This window comes from Nyctereutes procyonoides, unplaced genomic scaffold, assembly GCF_905146905.1.
Source record: "Nyctereutes procyonoides isolate TBG_1078 unplaced genomic scaffold, NYPRO_anot_genome, whole genome shotgun sequence".
Taxonomy (NCBI): Eukaryota; Metazoa; Chordata; class Mammalia; order Carnivora; family Canidae; genus Nyctereutes; species Nyctereutes procyonoides.
Window position 1 is genome coordinate 8,605,587 of NW_026575155.1, and position 20,470 is coordinate 8,626,056.

Here is a 20,470-nt window from a genome sequence, read left to right on the forward strand (position 1 = left end):
TGTTCACACCTGTCAGGAGCTTATGTAATTTCATTCCTCCCCCCCCCCCCCCCCGGCCACCGCCCATCCCATTCCCACCGTATTATGTAAAAGCTGGGACAGGAGAGAAGACTCCTGAAGCATAGAACTATTTTTCCTTCCTCACAGATCCTCCAGACTTTTTTTTCCCCCACAACATTCCATTTATACACAGAACTAAACAGACAAGCACAGAGTCACTATTGCGGTTAGAAGTTGGCAGCATGGGAAAAGGGAGGAACAGGTGGGGAACTGGTGTCGTTAAAAAAATACAGCCGCCCCCCAAACTGGGGTGCCTGGGGGGAACTTGGTCTGCTTCAATCCAAGAGGAATCAGAAGATCAAAAGTGATTTGGGAAAGCCAAAACCATCAGGGATAGAGGGAGGAGGAAGGTCCAGGGGGAGAGGGGGCTGTTTGGAAACTAGGGTGAAGGGATTGCCCTCGCCCTGCTGGGATCCCCCCAGCCCTCTGGTCTGGCAGGAAGGGGGCAGCCTGCAACCCCCATGGGCAGGTCTGGGGCTGCCAGATTCTCCAAGCAGAGGGCTGGAGGGGGCTCACAAAGGCTTGCCCTCCAGAGATGACGGCACTGTACCCAGTTTCTTTGCCAGGGTGCAGCGGTCCTTGACCTCCTCGTAGCAGTTTGCTTGTAACCCATTCGCATGGATTTTATACATATACACAGTTCCTGATTTTTACACATTATGCTCTTGCAAAGTGGGTGAGTGTCAAGTCCAGCTATGACTGCTGGGGAGGTGGATGGGGCTGCACAGAGGCTGCCGGCACACGGTGTGGAATGAGGGGCTTGGTGCACATAGTTCAAAGGTCAGCAGAAGCTATGTGATAAAGGGCAGCAAATTGCGGTTGGTGTTAAAACTGATCCCAGAAAAAATAATGGCCCCCCAGGCCAATATATTTCAGTTTATCAACCTTCTCTTTAGAAAAGATTTTTTAAAATTTTTCTTTATTTATGAGACACACAGAGAGAGGTAGGAACATAGGTAGAGGGAGAAGCAGGTTCCCAAAGAGAGACCTATGCAGGACTCGATCCCAGGACCCCAGGGATCACGCCCTAAGCCAAAGGCAAACGCTCAACCACTGAGCCACCCGGGCATCCCGCTTTTGCACATTTTGAGGCTAAAATAAAAAATGACCATTGAAGGATATGCATGCTAAAATTTTTTGCATTGCAAAAGGAAATTGCTTCTACCTTGAGCAATGAGAGAGCAGCTCTGACAACCTGTTTAGCCTCCCTTAGGAAGCTCGCTCCAGGGTGGCCCGTGACCACAGAGTACCATGCAGTATGTATGGGATTCTAAGTGATTCATTTGCTCTTTTAAACATGCCCTTATCTGGCAAACTGACTGTAATATTTTCTAGATATTTCTTTAAGATCTAATAATGGAAAAAATAATGTCTGAAATCCTATACATCTCCAGAAGAACCCAAGCATTGTTCAGAACTAATATAGCTCTCGAGGAAAGGGAGAGACAGAGCCTTGCTTTGGAAGCAAGTCTTGCAAGTCCTGCTTCCAGGCTATACTGGATTGATCGCTTGTCTTATGATTTCGTTCTCCATCAGAGATGAGAAAAGATTCTTTTTAGGGGTCGTAGTCTTTGCAGAGGACATCTCAAATACCAGGATAGCTAGCAAGGAAGGTAAAGTAGAAGCTTTGCAAAATGTCAGAGCCATCATGTAGTTCTTTTTTTCAATTGAAAGGGTTTCAAGATTTGGCAAGTCGAGTCCTTGATTTAGAATCAATTTAGCATGGACTGTGAGTTTATACAAAGAAGCATCAGTTTTGAAATCAGGAGATCCGTTGGGTAAACCCAACTAGCCAACTAAGATTTCTATTTTGGGTGACCTTTTACATTTGGGCTCCTAAAATGCCTGGGAGAGCACGCTATTGAGAAAGGAGTCCATGTGAAAATAGACACATATAGACCATGGACCGCGAGGACATTGACATTCACAAAATCAATGATTCTCTAAGTGCACACCGATCTTACAGCACAACAAAATGAAAGATTTATGTTATTTCACATGTCACGGAGAAACTGAAAAAAAAATATATATATGGTCTTAATGAAGCATTGACTTGCAGGGAGATAGCTCTGCATCGGAACTGAGGAAGCAGACAGGGCCGGTCATTACGAAGTAGAAATAATCTATCACTTTGCAGAAATACAAGGTGGGAATAAGTGCTCTATCTCCTAGATAGAGGGTTATTATCTGGCTCTCATAGTTCCATCAAAGATAAAAATATCTTGAAGTAGAGTTTAAGGAGGGCAACTTAAAAGGAATAAACGCTGCCTCAAGAAATTCCATAGAAAAGGATTTTCTCTTTAAAAAAAAAAATAAATAAATAAGTTGTGGGGTGTTGGGCCATGGGGTTTGAGGATGCAGAAGAGTGAGGGCCAGGGAAAAGTGAGCTATTTCCAGTTACTGGCAGATACGCCAGCTCCAAGGCCAGGTGTGGTGGCTCTTATACGAGCACACGGCTGTGGACAAGAGGTTGTGTGCCTTTCTTCTCTCGCAGGGGAGGCAAATGTGATTCTGTCTTTGACAAAGAACACAGGTGTGGCCTCGACTCCATTCAGCAGCTCCCGGCCCTGCCCCATCCCATCTCTTGCTTGTTTTGCTGTCAGTAAACCAGGAATAAATATCGCCTTGCCCCACCCTGACCTTCCATCCACAACTTAGAGAATTCGGGGCTTCTCTGTGTGTATTTTCAAGGCACTGCTGACACGGAAAGGGTTGGGACAAATGAGATGAGATGTCATCGGGAGGCAGTCGGTCTAGAAGCAGCTTTGGCTGTCATAGCAGATGCTGCACGGAGGTCCAGCTACCTTCCCCTCAGCTCTCCTCTGCTCTTAGAGCGGGAAAGAGACAACTCCTCTGTCCCAGGCACCTGCCAGCTACAGGCCTTGTGACATGGGTCTGGCCTACAAGATATATAAGGGGAAGTTTGCAGAGAAGGGCTTCCTTTCCTGAAGAAAAAGAGCCTCACAAAGAGAAGGGGTTGAGGCCTTGCATCTCCTTCCTGCCTGGACAGATCTGAGGTTCAGGCCAAAACACAGGAGCATCCAGGCCCCACCGAACTAGCCGTGGGGCCGTGCTCCTGAACTGCCTGCCACAGCAGACAAGCCAATACCCAGCCACCCAAGCTGCGAGAGTCAAATTTTCCTAAATGCGCAGCCAAACATAATTCTCACTGATAAACCCTAGCAAGAGCTTTACAAGTTTTTATGTCACTGTGGTAAAATGCATCACTGCCATCATCTTTTGGATTCAGGGTTCATTCCTCTATCTCAACTCCTCTCTCCCTTCTCGGCCTCGTTCGGTGTTATCAGGAGACGAGAGGGGAAGAAGGGACAGCGAGCGACTCACAAAGCTGAGAGAGCATGAGAGTGTGTCTCTCTGACAAAGGGGGGAGTCTGCAATCCAGAGGAGTGACCAAGCAGACCTTTCCAGCATGCCAAAGGGTTTTGAGTGAGGGTTCTGAATTCTTTTTTTTTTCTTTTTTAAGATTTTATTTATTTATTCATGACAGACACGGAGAGAGAGAGAGAGAGAGAGAGAGAGAGGCAGAGACATAGGCAGAGGGAGAAGCAGGCTCCCTGCGGGGAACCTGATGCAGGACTCGATCGCAGGACCCCAGGATCATGACCTGAGCCGAAGGCAGATGCTTAACCACTGAGCCACGCAGGTGTCCTGAGGCTTTTGAGTTCTGTTTCCTGTACAGGAACCACCACCCCTAGTTCTCCTAAAGCTCTCCCTGGTTATGTTCAGGATCTGTAAAGCTCTTAAAGGAAATGCTTCCTTTTGACAGCTCTGGGCCATCATAGTTATGACATTTTTTTTCTTCTTTTTTGAAGGGTAAGAGACAGGCCAAGAAAGACACATTTCTTAAGGCTTATTTTACTCAGCAAAAAAGGGTAACGCAGGGAATTGGTGGCACCAAGGCTAAGGGATGGGGGGACCTCAAGGAACCATAGCTGCAGGGAAAGTGTTTTGCAGATCGTGATATCTGTTCAGGTAGCAGGGCAGCTTCTGGAGAATTCTCTAAAGAGTAGGAGTTGGAACATTTTTTGAGCCAATGTGGGAAAAATGCTTCGTGTGGGTGAAATGATCAGATGACCATTTCCTATCAGGAAGTAGAAAAATAATTAAAAGTAAAAAAAAAAAAAAGTCACTTCGTGTTGTGAAGCTGTGAACATTTGTGATGTGCCGCAGTCGCTCTCTGGCACGTTCAAAGATTTCAAACAGGAACTCTGTTAACTCGGAGGCAAGCGCGTCCAGAACATCACTAGCCCCTTTTGTAGAACCCGAAGGAGAGACAGACATTTAATGACTCATCTAGGTCACTAGGCAGCTACCTGAGAAACTGAAAATGAGCTCGAGCTTCCTGTGCTGGCTTCTGCTGCCTCCCCCAACCAGAGGAGCGGGGTTGGGGTGGGGTGGGGGTGGTGGAGGGTAGTGGGGGGAGGTGGGGGGTGGGGGCTGCCCTTCTGGGCTTTGGTAAAAGTACAGGATCAGAAATGTCGTGAGAAGCACGGAAGCAGGCAGCCTCTTGGTGGCCTGGAGGACTCGCGTGTGCTCCAAGGGCACATGGCTTTTACTCTAAGAAGGACTTTGAGGAAAAGAAAGTGACACCGGGGCTCTCAAGGAGGAGACACAGCTGCCAAGATTGAGGTCACAACACGTTCCCAATAACCTCCACACTCAGAAGCTACCCTTGTTCAGCCGAGCTCTATCCAGGGCCCAGGCTCGTCTTCTGTCCTCTGTGTGGGTCCTTGCGGTAAAGCGAGGGTGACCTGCCCATAAGAAAAGCCATCAGGCTGACTTACTTAGCAGCCCCCCAGCCCACTGGGGTTCCTGCCGCTTGACCTTTGCCCATGCTGTACAGCTGTACCCCCTTCCACGAAGGCCACCCTTTCCTTTCCCCAGTCCCTGTGTCACTTTCTCCAGGGAGCCTCCCCTGGCATCCTCTGGGACCCTGTGACCTCTGTATTCCCACAGTGTCATCTGAGATCACCCCACATGGATAGCCAAGGCTAACATTTACTGCCCGTTTGTGGGATTGTGCTGAGCTCTTTGCACAGGTTACTTAATTCAGGCCACACAACTACTTTCCCAAGAGGAACTACTACTACTACGTTTTGTGGACTAGGAAACCGAGGCTCGGGGATCCCTGGGTGGCTCAGCGGTTTAGCGCCTGCCTTTGGCCCAGGGCGCGATTCTGGAGTCCGGGGATCGGGTCCCACATCGGGCTCCCGGCATGGAGCCTGCTTCTCCCTCCTCCTGTGTCTCTGCCTCTCTCTCTCTCTCTCTCTCTCTCTCTCTCTCTCTCTGTCTATCATAAATAAATAAATAAATCTTTAAAAAAATAAATAATATTAAAAAAGAAAGAAAGAAAGAAAGAAACCGAGGCTGTGGAGGGAAGCTACTTGGTTGGAGTCAGGAGAAGAGAAGTCCATCATCACTGGGCTGTGTGCTCTGCGTCCACCCGCCTCCCCCCACCCCCCTTCTTCCAACATCGCCTGTTCCCATAAACTCCGGGCCTCTGTCCTCTACCTCGTGCCCAGCCGAGCCCTGGTTGCTCTAATAAAGTCCCTGTGTGTGGTGGCCTCTGCATCAGACCCAACCTTGCTTTCTCACTGCAGGCCCAGGTCTTCTCTCAGCACACACTTCAGACCTATTTCAAGGGAACAAAGGAATCTCCCAGCTACTAATTTCTTTCCAAAAGCTCCCAAAGGCTTCTTGCCTAGTTTAGCTCCTGGATCAGTGGCTGTTTCTGCAGATGCTCCTGCTACTGGTTGTTGACTGTGCCTGCACTCGGTGTGTAAGCAGGTGCAGGGCCTCCTCAGCCCCGCACCCCCACCCCTCTGCCCCCTACAGGTGCGCGTCTCCCTAGGGTTCTGAAATACGGGGACAATCCCGCTGCAGAGAGCAGAACCCAGGCATGGCTTCTTTGGGACACTGCTTTCTGCTCTTTTAAAGCTTAAACATTTCAAAATCGCTTCATCATTTCCAAAGGTTTGTTAGCGTGCAAAGAAACGAAATGGCGAAGGGTGTGATTATGACTTTGGATGGATTTTTAGCACCTTTTTTTTTCTTAGTTTCAAAATGCGTGGGCAGTTTGAAGACGTGAGGCTCCGTTTTGTACAGAGGGGGCTCGGGTCTGATTCTTCAACATCTGGGAGAGCAGCTCGGAAGGGCACCGTGTCCTTGTGGGCCCGAGGGAGTCAGACCTGCTAAGAGGCACATCGTGGGCTGCCCCACGTCCCCTCCAAAATTCCTGTGTTGAAGTCCTGACTCCTAGCACTTCAGAACGCGACTGTGTTTGGAGATTGGGTTTTTTTTTTTTTTTTAAGATTTTATTTAATTATTCATGATAGTCACACAGAGAGAGACAGAGAGGCATAGTCACAGGCAGAGGGAGAAGCAGGCTCCATGCACCGGTAGCCCGACGTGGGATTTGATCCCGGGTCTCCAGGATCGCGCCCTGGGCCAAAGGCAGGCGCCAAACCACTGCGCCACCCAGGGATCCCTGGAGATTGGGTTTTTACAGAGGTGATGGCTAGTAAATGAGATCGGATGCCAGAGGTCTTGTGCCCTTATAAGAAGGGGAGATTGGGACACAGACACCCATGGGGGAAGACCACATGAGGACACAGAGAGGAGCCAAGGAGAGAGGCCTTGGAAGAAACCAATCCTCCTGACACCTTGAAACCTTCAATAATAGAGCTACACGGTGATTCTGCATGAGACTTCTGGCCCCCAGCATCCTGAGACAAGGCGCTTCGGAGGCTTAAGCCACTCGGTCTGGGGTACGTTGTTATGGCAGCCCCAGAAAAACCACACAGGCCTCACGCATTTTAACTACGGGTACCCGGTTTAATCTATGGCTTTCTGTGATCCCGACTCTTCAGTCGAGCCAGAGGGGATGCTAACAGAGGAGCGCGCTTCATACATTCAGGGCTGCCATTCCCTTTGAAAGACACCTCCAAGAAGACAGTGGTGAGTCAGCCTTGCTGAGATTTCTACCTGTGGTTCTAGGAACTCAGAGGCATATTAGCATTCAGGCTTTGCATAGACCACTAAGCCACTTCTAAGAGCAAGGCTACCTGAGGGATTTTGCAAGAGTATACGTGTGCCACCGCTTTCCCTTTCCACACATACCGCCGCTCTTCGGGCCGACACCTTGCACCCCGTGAGAGGACACGAGCCGGGGTTCTGCAAGAACGTCCCGTCGCGAACCACAGGTGTTCATCCCAGGCGATTTTCATCGCGTCTTCCCTCCTCACCCAAGCAAACGAAGCGAGAGCCTGGTGCGGTGTGGTGGGAAAGGAGCGGTGCTCTCTGTGGTTGACCACATTCGCTTTGCATGCCCTCTTTCAGACCCTGGCTTGCCTCTCACACACAAGGGAACAATGGGGTGCTTGGTCTCACGCCTCTCCCTCCACCCCCCGTGGTTCACATGGGTACCTCGCCCAAAATGAGTTATGTGTTTCCTTCTGTGAGGATTGCACGGACTGATAAAACACCATCCCAGGAAGAAAACAAGATGTTGTTTTCCCCCTCCAGCTCCTAGCTGCAGTGGGTGTGTGTGTGTGTGGGGGGGGGCACTCACTATAAATTATACGTAGCCAGGAGTGACTGTGAGCCTGAGCACCACTGATGGCCAGTCTATGGGAATGCAGTTTAAAAACTCAGAACAATCTGTTGGAGGTGACCAGCCGCGATTCTCCTAGCAGCACGCTCTCAGGCGGGGCCCAAATGGCACCCAAAGCAGTGCCACTTAGGGGGGCACTTGACGGGATGAGCACTGGGTGTTATTCTGTATGTTGGCAAATTGAACACCAATAAAAAATAAATTTATTATTAAAAAATAAAAATTAAAAAAAAAAAAAAAAAGCAGTGACATGTTGTCTCCTCTCTGGCGCCCCTGAGTGTGCATGCCTATCCCGGGCAGTGTAAACCCTCACACTGGTGGATCACCTTGATAAAAGTAACTGGGAAATTGCCAAGATTTCGCTTTGGTTCTCTGACGTTAAATCTCGATATGATATTATTAAGTAAGAGATCATAAAAGCCCCCAAGTTCCTTTTCCTGAGCTGAAGGGGTGCACAATGAAAAAGGCCTTTTTCCATCAGGCCTTCTGAGACCCGATTGGGCCCTCGGGGCTCTCTCTGCACCGCTCCCTTGAAAGCAAACTGCCCCTTTGCCTGACCTGGGCCAGCTGGGTGACTTCCATCAGCACAGGGGCCACGTCAGAGCCTGGGCGCTTTCTATTTCCTGGCGCTCGAGCAGGGCCCTGGGTCCCTTCACCGTCTCTGCTGTCTGGCCAGTAAGGACAACTAACTTCACAGGCAGCCCCGCTCCACGCACACAGTCCGATCTATGGCCCGGTGGAATGTTTTCAAATTTCCTGCATCTGCCTTCCTGAGTTGATAAAATAGGAAACAATAATTGCCGGGAGGGTATTGAAAGCAGAGCAAAGGCAGGAAGATCTTTCTGTCTGTTATTCTACGAATATTGCTTCCTTTTCTTGTTCGTGGCCCAGAGGAAATGCAGCCAGGGAGCAGTTCACAGCTTCTCACCAGCGGCCGCCGTCTCTGCCACGGGAGCCCTGCACGGCTGCAAGGACGTGTGACTCACGCACGTCGCATGATTCAACTTCACTAAAATGTCCTCAGCTGCCAGTAAAGAAGCACTTGCAAACCCTCTAATTTGAAGCTTTGAATCGGTTAATGACTTGCTTTCTTCCCCTTCTCCTGAAATCCTCCCCCAGGACCCTCAACACAGACACACACACACACACACACACACACACACGCACACACACACACACACACACAAGCTTTGTCAAGTTTTTACATTTCAGGGACCCGGAAACACAGAGGCTCTGTGGCATTCACAACAGCATTTGTTGTGACAAAGTGGCTGGCAGGCCTCTGCATTCCCCTGCTCATTTGGCTGTATGAATAAATAATGAGTCACAGATACTATTTGGGTGCGCGCGTGAGTTTCTAGCCAGAAAATTAATTATTCCCCCGTCCCGTCCCACTCCACGCCGGCTGTGCCAAACCATCAAGCCACATTTCGCAGGCGTTGGTCAGAGTGCGTGCCCCGACACACTGCGATGGCTTCATGACATTTTTATGTCATTATTTTTGTTTGCTTAAGCTCGGCCCTCTTTTCCCACCAGCGATCCGCAGAAGGCACACGCACACACGGACCCACACGCTCCTGGCTGTAGCCTCCCTGCAGCTTTGCACATTTCGAGAGGCCGCTTGCAAAACTGCAGACGGGTTTTCCGCACTGGCTGTTCCTATTAGGAAGCGCACAATCTAATGACCCGAGCTGCGACAACGCTTGACTTAGGAAACGTCTTCATTGCTCTCTGCGAGAGAGACCTCTGTACACGACAGCTTGCATTTTTTTTTTCCTCTTCCCTTGAAAGAAGATGCTGGCTGCCTCTGTGCAACGGGAGGCCACAGGGAACAGGAGCGTGGCCCCATCCGGGCGGTTGTAACGCAGGCAGATGCGCCTGTCTCCTGCACTCTCTGCCTTTAGGGGACAACGGAGCTGCCACTGGGCCCCTGAGGTCCCCAGCCTGGTCTAGCGTGTGTCTGCCAGCCTCCCTCCGCCTCCGCCCTGCGCTGGCCCCGGCCCCCCCTCCCTGGCCAGCTGCACATGTGCCCCCTGGAGCCCGGGGCAGGCTGCGATGCGGGGCCGGTGGCAGGCCAGGTGGGGGACACTCAGCCACAGTCCTTGCAGGCAAAGGGGCAGGAAGCAAAACCCGGAGAGCTCCTTTGCAAGCTCTCTCTAATCTCTAGGACTTTAATCAGGAGCAGCCCAACTTACTTGCACTTGACAAAGTTCTCACACACCGACCGAACACTTCAACAGCTTAGCTAAGTATTTATTAAAACATTGCTGAAGAGCTGCCATCTGATGAATAAGTAATCCAATAGCCTTGTAATCATACGCCCGCGTTTGAATTCTTTCCACAAAACAGACGGGGAAATCGGCCCCAGCTCCGAGCACCGGGTCCCAACAGGCTGCCATTTCGTTATCTGCAAAGCTGAGCCCAAGTAGGTATCAAGAGACCAGAGCGTACTCACCTCTCATGAAGCACTGTGGGTATGAAGGAAATGACTCAAATATGCTGTCTGAAGCCATCGCTTCCTCCTGAAAATGCACCCTCTTCTGAAGGCGGGGGATTCAATGATTTCTTTTACCTTTGGAGTGAAAACCAAGAAAGGTCACTGTTGCAACCTCATGCCCAACCGTGGCTCCTTGCACCTTTTTTTTTCTCCCCCCATCCCTCTGGGGCTCCCCGAGCCCTATGAAAAAAGGTACCTTTGCGAAAACAAATATTCAAATCGTTCAAGATTTAAAAAAAAAAAAAAAAAGCGGCGCCTTGGCTGTGGGTTGGTGATGCTCACCACTCTGCGAAACCCTGTGGTTTGCAGTCAGTGTGGTTCGTCCTGCTTGCTGACCACTATGCCGGGCGCAGACTTCTGACACTGCCAGCCTACCCAACTTGTGGTTCTGTGGTTGTTTATGAGGCCCAAAGAAGTTTTCACACAACCCAAATTACAAATTTAACTGTTCCCCTTTCCACAGCCCATCTTAATTGGTTCTTGCCAATCATGTGACTTAAGTGATGTCAATTTTTTTTTTTTTTACTTTCTGAGCCATGCCCTTCCTTCCCCCCACCTGCCCTCCTCCAGGCTGTGCAAGAAAATAGCCGAGTAGAGTTTGCAAGAGAGGGGTTGTAGAGAAAAGTGACTCAGTCTCTTATTATATCGATGGTCTTTGCTGATTTAGTACAACTTGGGTCCTGTTGTTGTTATTTGTGGTTTTTGGAACGACCGATTATTTTGATAACAATTTCATTGCTGCTTATTCAATAGTAATTCAACCCTGGCATCAGGCTGCTGCTCAGACAGGATGTGGATCCCATCACTTAAGCAGAGCCGGGCATCCGCTCAGGAGAATCCAGCCCTTGGTAAAGACTATAACAGCATAAGTGAAACTATAAAAGGAAAAACAAAATAAAAGGAAATGTTTTGCGGAGCGTCTGACCCCTACGGGGGTCTAGCAACTTGCTGATATTGTGAAGTCGAGAGAAAGGGGAAGCGTTGCAATTTTGTGATGAAAAGGCTGTTGTCATAAAAGCAAAATTATGTGGTTTTATTCCTCCTAAATGAACATCTTTTCAGTAAAGAGGCCAAATCAGAGTTCTCGCTTACGCACACACTGAAATTAGGAGTCTAAAGGAAAACAAAGAAAAGAGAGGATATGTATTTTGAGCCAAAGCAGGGGCTAACCTGCGACTGTTTATTTTTTGTTCTCACCTTCTCACCTGTGAAAGTCCCACGTGTGGCCTTTCTCTACTTCGACAGGCATCGATAAGCTAATTCAGACCTGCAGGTAAAGCTCAGGCGAGCGCTACCCTTACTACACTTTGAGCGCGTTAAAGAAGACTTCACCGCAGAGACCAGACCCAGGGGGATGCTTCTCCGGAGCAAGCCCCTTCTCATGGGCCTGGCCCAGGAAGATCACACAGCTCATCCTCCACCTTAGGAGGAAGACAAGGTGGTGTGGAAGTGCTAAACACAGGATGATGTGGCACAGACTTATTGCTCTTTCCTGCTCGTTGCTTTTAAGGGCTAACAAATGAAATATCATGCTTTTTGCAGTTCCAAGATAAAGAGAGACTCTCCTTCCCTAAGTTGTTTCTATATTCACTTTGCTGTGCTCCCCACACATCCTCCAAGGCACCATGTACACACAAGGCTTCAACCCATAGGGTCAAGAGCAATTGAGGCAATGAGTTTAAAGTGCTCACCCTGGGTTCCTAGCAACACAGGCAGAGCCAGCAAAGACACATCAGAGAGTCCGAACCATCACAAGATCCCCTCGGTTTTTCCCGTAGCCACTCAGTTTCACCCATACCCACGGTGACAACGTGCTCAAGGGCAAATGGCGCAGGTCTTTTAAAAGGAAAGGACATGATTTTTACTTACTCCTGTTTTGACTAAGGCAGGAATTGAAACTCGAGAGACGGCTTTCTCCCAGCCCTGTGTGAAGTTAGCTTACCAAGTGTTGATACCTTATTAATGTTTAAAAGAAAAATAATGTATGTATTTCCTCTATGATGCTTATTAATATCCGAACATGACGCACGGTTCCTGTTGCTTTTCAGTGCAAATTCCTGGTGAAGATAACGACGTCTACGTCCCTGTGCTCCCTGACAAACTCAACTCTGGGTTCGATCCCACGTCAGACTCTTTTCCTTCTGTGTGTAATATTCTCTAGTAGGGTCTTGAGAGCTGAATGCCGTAACATGCAGCTGCCACTTGAGAGCTGGCTCAGACTTATTAATGACTTAGCAATTCAAGTGGCGACACAGATAAATTCTGATATTTCATTTTAGAAACTCCCCAGATGCTTTCAGCCTTAGGTGTCCAGATGCTTGAGAGGAGGCTCTGGATGTGTCAGCTAACTGCCCACATTCTTGGCTTCTCTCTCTGGGCCTCGCTAGAGCTGAATATATATCTTTCCCAGCAGAGTCTTCGTAGGACAGGTCAAGTTTAAAGATGATTCTAAGACTGGGGTTTGCAGAAGTCTTGCCTCCTGCTGTAATGGTCTGAAATCGTCGGGGCCGGAGTTTCGAGGGGGCACCAGAGGGCAGAGTCGAAGGCCTGCTCTGCCTTCCTCTGGCCTGCTCTGCCTTCCTCTGGGTCATCTGCCATCACAGCCACAGTAGAACCTTACAGCTCGGTGAGGCAATAGTTGGAGGTTTTCTGGGCATCCTCCAAGTTGTGGCAATAAGCAAAGCCTCAACCGGCCGCTGGTGGACTTGGCCTTACCACTTCCCTCGGAGCCCAAGATGAAAAGACACATATGTCGTCAATGAACCACCTAGAGGAATACTCAATCCTATCTTAGCTAGAACTGTTGAGGATTCTTTAAGTTTGTGCATTGACCCACACCCTGTGACCTACTTCCTGCAAGTGACTCAGACCCTGGGCTGCTGGCCTGGGAGTTGGACCCAAGCGGCTACAACTGACTGTGGCTTTGCCAAGTCATTGGATGGCAGTTTTCAACTTCACTCAAATCAGATACAGCTCCCATATACCACTATTGGGGTGGGGGTGGGGAATATGCTCAGGTGTCATTTTTAATGGTTCTATAAAAATACCACCAAAGGTGGAAAGATGCATGGTTGCATCACCCTGTAATTAATGTATAAACTTCTGTGTGCAGTCCAACCCAATTAAAGCATTCTCTGTTAGACTTTTGTATTACGTGACACAGCACCCTGTCTCTGAGTGTGTTTATTATAAAGCAGATTCTCTGGCCAGGAAAGAGAAGCAAAGAAGGACCTCGAGAACCGAGGTAGTGTAAAATTCCAAGGACACAATGCTGCTGAATTATCTCTCTGTAGAACACATTTTCATTCTTTTCTCAATCTTTGTTCCAACAGAGGTGTTATCCAGAAACTCCCATGCCATGCTGACGATGACCTCAGTGACGAATCTGAAACTGAGACATGGACGTCAGAGCTTCATGGAATGAATACAGTCGGCCCTTGGCAAATCCAGTAGTTTGAAATAACTGGAGAGTTCTGCAGGCCCAAGTGTTACAGATCTTCTTTCCTGGCCTCTCATGATGGTGTCCACAGCGGAGCATGGCTTTTTTATGCACAAGTCTCTCACTCTGGTAAAAATAGAGTTCAAATTTAAGTCCCCACAAGACTCTATTTTATGGCCAGACAAGAATTTCAGGATTTATTTCTTAACCTTCCCTAGATGAAGATGTATTGCTCTGTGGAGATATAGGACTTTAGAGGCACCTGGGTAGCTCAGTGGTTGAACATCTGCCTTTGGCTCTGGTCATGATCTTGGGGCCCTGGGATTAAGTCCTGCATCAGGCTCCCTACAGGGAGCCTGCTTCTCCCTCTGCCTATATCTCTGCTTCTCTCCGTGTGTCTCTCACGAATAAATAAATAAAATTAAAAAAAAAAAAACCAGAACTTTAAAAAAAAAAAAGCAGGCATTGAAACCCATCAATGAAACCAGTCAACCCATCCACTCAAAGCTGTCTGATGACATGAAAAGCTGTTTAATGATCACTGTTTCCAATATAAGAGTGTAAACTGCTTCACTACTTGAAGGGTGACCTCTGGGTCAGCAACATTGACATCACCCAGGAACTTGTGAGGGTTCGGGATCTTCGGCTCCATCCCAGACCTACTGAACTAGAGTCTACAGTTTTACCAGCTCCCCAAATGATCCCTTTATACATCAAAGCTGGAGATGGTGGCTCTGAGGAAGGCTTGCATAGGGAAGGGTTTGATAAAGAACATGCTATGATAATTTTCCAGTCTTTGAGATCTCTGTTTTCCTTAGAACTTTCTAAAAAGTCTAACTTTTCTACCTTGTTGCTTTGGCATAATTTTGTAAACCCTGGCTGTTTCTAGACAGCAGAAACCCAAACGAGGTGTGGCTCATATCCTCTAAGATAGAGCTTTCTCAGATTGTCACTCAGACCTCTCATCTCAAGTGCTGGGTTTGGGTCAAGTTTACAGTTTGAGGTTTGACACGCAATGTAGGGAGGCTCCTGTGTGCTCCATCTACCAAGCTGGTGGCCACATGGATATAAACAGAAAGGGTTTCTTTCCCCCTCCAGGGGCCTCAGACTCTGAGTTTTCACCTAGTTTGCATTTTGGAAACACATCAATCCTGTGAGTCTTTCCAGAAGCGTACCACGTGTTCCATGTGGCAGCATTGCAGGTGGCCTCTGTTGTCCCACCATGGGTTGTCCTCCCTGTGGGATAGCTGCCTCTGCTCTCCAGCCGTGGCCTTGCACATGTCATATCCTGTGCTTTGTTCCAAAAGGAGGGACCCAGCCTTACATTGTCCCCACTTGGATCGTCCAAGCCAGAGTCCAGAGGACCCACTTACACAGGCATCCAGGAGTTTGGCTACCTCTTTCAAATGCATCTGGATCCTTTCAGGCCTGCCCTGGGCCAGGAATCTTGTTTGGAACAGTTTCTCCTTACAGAGTTTTGGCTCTTCGACTTCTGGTGCCATTTGAAACCAGGAGGGTAAAACTGGAAAACTTAAACAAACCCTCTTTGAATGTTAGAAATGTTCAGCATTCGAGGTTTGGTCAAATGATGGAAAACATTCCGGGTTGGTACTGAACTTTCCAGCCAGTTCCTCCAACCTTGAGGCTAATTTTAGCATGAGATTCAGGCAGGGAAAGCTAAAGGAAACGAAGCAACTAAAATTACTCTGAGTTGGAGAAGCCGGAATTTACATTGGATAGATAGTGTAAGACTCAATAATTCAGTTTAGGTGGCAAATAATGAGTGTCCCCAGCATGATCAAAGCATCTGGCTTTGGGGACTTTGGACTTTTCTTATAATTGCTACTCATGTTCCTGGTCGTAGGCAAATTAACGAACTTCCACATGACTCCTTACCAACTAAAGCATAATACTACCTTTTTCACTGGGGGGGCTGTGAGGATCAGTAATTTTTGGACTATGCAAAGTGGTTTTGAGTGGAATTAAAAAAGACACCTGTGGTTGATACTTCAATGTGGAAACGTGCAATATGTGAATTTTAATACTTGGACTTGTCGGGTGTTGTCACCAACACATGACATCAGGACCCTACGTGAGAGGTCTGGGTAAGAACAAGTTGAAGATAGCCTGTGCTGCTGGAGAAATCTTCAGTGTACATCACTTAATTTTCTAATTAAATGTTCCTTTGGAAGAATATTATTCAGCCCTATCGACGCAAGCTGCAGATTCTTAACAGAACCTCAAAATGTCAAAATTAAAAGAAAACATCCACTGTCCTGAGAAAACAAAATATTGCACTTAGAACTGTGGGTGTGTATTTTAATTTCCTCTTCTTTAAACTCCTTTCCCCTCCTTTGCCAGTTCAACAGCTGGCTGGATTTCTGGGTGGAGAGTGGGAAGAAAGAACTTGCCCATGTTCTGGTTCTGATTTCATCTTCTTCTCGAGTTTTCAGGTTATTCAAAGCAGAGAGAAGAAACCGAGATATCACCATGTGCCACACCATTGTGACTACACTACAACTATAAGAGTAGAGTCCCTCAGCCTCTGCGGCCAGTCATGTAACATCCTCACTGGTATTTGGAATGTATTAGTGAGATATGAATATACACATATATTTAATTGAAGATACTGTTTCCCACACAGGACTTCTATTTGAGATGATATTCCTTCCAGGATAAAAAAATTTTTGGAGGAATGGCAAGCATTAGTGGAACTAAAGGATTCCCAGGGAGGGGAGTAAGATGAAGGAGAGTTCATCTGAGTTTCCGTCATCAGAGGACAATGGTCTTGGTTTACAGGACACATGAGAGTTTGGTGGCCTTTGATTATGATGGAAATATTGGTCTTAGTTTGTTTTCCTCTGCTTTTATTTTAAAAGATTTTATTTATTTATTCATGAGAAGCACGGGGTGGGGGAGAGGGGTGCAGAGACATAGGCAGAGGGAGAAGCAGGCTCCATGCAGGGATCCTGATGTGGGACTTGATCCCAGGACTCCAGGATCACGCCCTGGGCCAAAGGCAGGTGCCAAACTGCTGAGTCACGCAGGGATCCCCTTCCTCTGCTTTTCAAGATTTTACCATCACTCATTGACAATTCTCAGATTTATATGGAAAATGGTGTCTCAAGGATATGCTTCTGCCCGTGTGGGCCATACTGTGTGAACCGGGACTTGGGAATTTCTTCAAACTCGGAGTGGTTTTTCAACAGACATTAGAAAGGTTCAGGAAATCAATCTCATGAATGTTGACAAGCCTGAAATTGTCCCTTAGGTCTTCATGAGTATCCCTGTCAATGAAAAGATGTTCAGGAAACATATACTTCACCAAATTTTGTAGGTGACCTCTTCTTTTAGTGCCCTTGTCTTTAAACAGAAATCCATCACTTCCCTTTTAACTGGTGTCACCTGTCAATTCATCCTCCTTTAAAATTACAACATTTCCATGATCAGGAGCCTCCTTTCTCTACCTACCCTTTTCCTTGGTGATGGTCAGAGCCATTTATGTATGTATGCGTGCATTTAGCTTTAACTTCACTCCAAAATTCAGGCCTAAGAGCCCTTTTCTTCCATCTCCCTAGGTATATGAATCTACATCTGGGTTTCTACCCGACCCAGTAGAGATCATGAATTTTCTCTACAACTGGTGTGCAACATGCCTCTCAAGGATGCTCTACATCACAGCAATGATGCTTTCCTTGAATTCTCCTGTTATCACAGCATGAATTCACATGTTTTAATCTTTGGCAAAATTATTCAATCCCTCCTTTATCCCTACATTTCTCGTCTCTTCCAGTGTTTTCCCCCTAGGCTTTACTATATATCAGGAATACCTCACTTTCTCTGAAACTACCTACCTCACTGAGTATTTATTTCCTAATCTCAAGCTAGGCAGACCTGGTCCTGCTTAAAAGAAGGTTCACAATCTTATGAACATTTCACATGAAAAATGAAAAGTTGATATCGAAATGACCGGTATGGCCAGGGTTGGGCCTGGGGAGAGGTGAGTGAGGTTCCCAGGATACACAATTCAGGGAACCACTGACTGTCAGTGCTGACCCTAAATTTGGGCGACCCTAACAGTGAATGCTTACTTAAATTTTGTTCCTTACGTATCTTACTTGCCTCACCCTGGTCCTGACCCTGTGTACGGCTCATAAAACTGAACAGAGACCATGGGTTGGGCAAAGTGTGGTTTCTCAGTCAGGAAGAAAGTATGTGGCTGAAAAACCTGTAGCACATAATATAGTGGAGTCCTGGGCTAGGCCTTGGCAGATACACATTTTGTTTTATTGGCAGCAGGTATGTGTATTTTTGGTAGATAAAAAGGACAGGGAGAGCAGTGAAGATGGGCAGAGCTCTGAGGCCAAAGGCAGATCAGAAATAAGCTCTGTATGGTTGGGCTCTAGGGAAGAGTCCAGCATGGCTGTTCTACTTCAGTTATGAGGTAACAAGCACCCTGACAAGGATATGGGCAGTGAGAATGGAGGGCAATGGGACTGTGGTAGAGTGACAACATCAGCAGTCTCAGCTTCTTACTCCCCTTGCAACCATACCCTACAACTGTGGTCCCCCACAACTCTGACCCTGAGCTCAGTCTCAGGACTTGCTTTGACCAATGAGGCAGTTGCCAACCTGCTAGAAGCAGAGGCCTGGAAAGGTACTTGCTCATTGAAATGTGCCTGGGCTGGTGTGCTGGAAGGTAAGACACATGGGTGAGAGCCAGTTGTCACAGTCAAGGCCATCCTAGACCATCCAGTAGCCAGCTCACCATCAGACACTTAGGTGAGCTCCAGATTAACCCAGGAGTACCAACCAGCCAAATGCAGCCATCACCAGCAGAACTGCCTTGCCTTCCCATGAGGTGTGAGTAGTAAGAAATGGTGGTTGTTTTAAGCTACAGAGTTTTGCAGTGCCTCATCGCACTGTATTACCATGGCGATAGTTTTTGTTGAAGAAGAGGTAAAGATGCAGAAAGCATCAGTGTTGAGCTACAGACTAAGGTAATAAGGGAGTCAGATATTTTCAAAGTGAAAGGAAGTCAGAAACTCAAGATAAGAATACCTGTAAAAGGGTGGAAGGAGACAAGAGCCAGGGGAAGAGGGATAAGGGGGCAAGGACAAATCACAAATCACAAAAGTGAGCATGGTACAAATCAAGGGAAGATATTTCAAAGAGACACACAGAGTTAGATGCTGAAAATAGACATGAGAAAAATACTCTGGGAAGGTCAACAGATTTGACAAGAAAGAGCCACTTGAGATCTCTTCCCTCATGACGCCTCCTCAGACTAAACAGAAGAGTGAACATCCAATTGCGCTGGTATGCAGACAAGTAGCTCCTCCTCTGCTTAAAAGGAACCTAACATGAAATTAATTAGTGCATGTATATGTTTGTCCGAATCTAAGTTGGTTATGTGTCTTTTTCTGTTTCAATTCAATTCAAAAAACATTAATAGAGCACCTACTGCGGTAGAATGGAGAGAACTTATACCCCAAAAAGAAAGCTTTGAGTATTCTTTGTTATTGCATTCCACAAAACAGCTGGATCTTGACGGTATGTTTAGAGGATGGGCTGATGGGGCAAAAGGAAATGACCTTCAAAGAGAGGGTTGGTCACCCTCCACAGCAGCCACACATGTTGAGACTTAGTGAGTTGCTGAAATGGCCCCTTGTGCTACCAATATATAATGGATATTCCATATTAGAATGAGGGGTGAGACAGGACCTTGGGGAAACTTCCAAAAAGGTGTTCAAGAGCCACTTGGACAACCGATTCTCAGTGAGGACATGAAGGCTCAAGAGTGGGCAATGAAGAAGAGGGTCTTAGGAGAGCCTTTTAAAGTGTGAATTCTCTACTCTTCTCTCCCTGCACAAGTGGCCAAGGTGTAGGAGCAAGTCTGACACTTGTGTCAAATATGAAGAAAGGGGTAGAGAACATGTGTCCCTCAGTCTGGGGCCTGACTCACCTCTGTGACAGTGAGTGGCCTCTTGTAAGGCAGGACAGGTGCTGCATTGGGAATCTCCAGCACCCCCTCCAAGGTGCTTCAAATATGGAATCCCCGAGTAAGATGTTGGCTTGGCACTGTTTTAAAAGGGATTATGCCTACAAGGATGGAATGTCCAAGCATGGAGATCTCAGCCTGAAGAGGTTGTGGTGTAGACCATTGGGAGCAGGCACTGAGATGGGATCAGGGGCTAAGGTCTTAGAGAAGGGCACTGCCTTAAATGGGGAGTTGCATCAGAAGGAGCCAGGTAAGAGAGCCAATGAAAATGCACGGGAGAGAAACAATCCATGTTAAATATCCATGAGTCCAGAGAGAGCCAGGCCACTTAAAATAATGGCTGACAGGGATCCCTGGGTGGTTCAGCGGTTTAGTGCCTGCCTTTGGCTCAGGGTGTGATCTTGGAGTCCTGGAATCGAGTTCCACATCAGGCTCCCTGCATGGAGCCTGCTTCTCCCTCTGCCTGTGTCTCTGCCTCTCTCTCTCTCTCTCTCTGCCTCTCATGAATAAATAAATAAAATCTAAAAATAAAAATAATGGCTGAAAAGTGACCCTCTCCTAATCCCTCCCACGGTCTTCCTTCATCTTCTCCAGCATAGCAGCGTGCAGACTGAGTTAGTGAGGATTAGGGCTGGATGGGGTAGTGCTGTAGGCAGAAAGGAGTCCCATGAACCCACCAGGTAGGCAGCCCAACAGGCTCCAACTGCAGTCATGAGCGTCCAATCAAGTTGGCAATTTAGATGATCTGAGACTCTATTTATGATATAGAATGAATATAATTTTTCTTATCTAAGTGACGGATGGGGAAAGGATCACTTGTACTAAATAGATTTCCAAAAG

At 47.5% G+C, this 20,470-nt stretch overlaps 1 protein-coding gene across 2 annotated transcripts in view; it reads right to left on the minus strand.

Moving 5' to 3' along the window:
- RUNX1 (RUNX family transcription factor 1) overlaps positions 1-10,480 on the minus strand; it is a 249,654-nt gene extending 239,174 nt beyond the window's left edge. Inside the window, exons 1-2 of one of the 2 annotated variants that reach the window (XM_055313394.1) lie at positions 10,387-10,480; positions 10,149-10,265 (exon numbers count right to left, since the gene is read on the minus strand). In XM_055313394.1, the coding sequence (XP_055169369.1) occupies positions 10,149-10,206 (58 nt within the window). In that variant the 5' untranslated portion in view covers positions 10,207-10,265; positions 10,387-10,480. The remainder of the gene's footprint in view (positions 1-10,148; positions 10,266-10,386) is intronic. The other variant, XM_055313393.1, reaches the window with a different exon arrangement.
- Between the last annotated feature and the right edge of the window lie 9,990 nt (positions 10,481-20,470).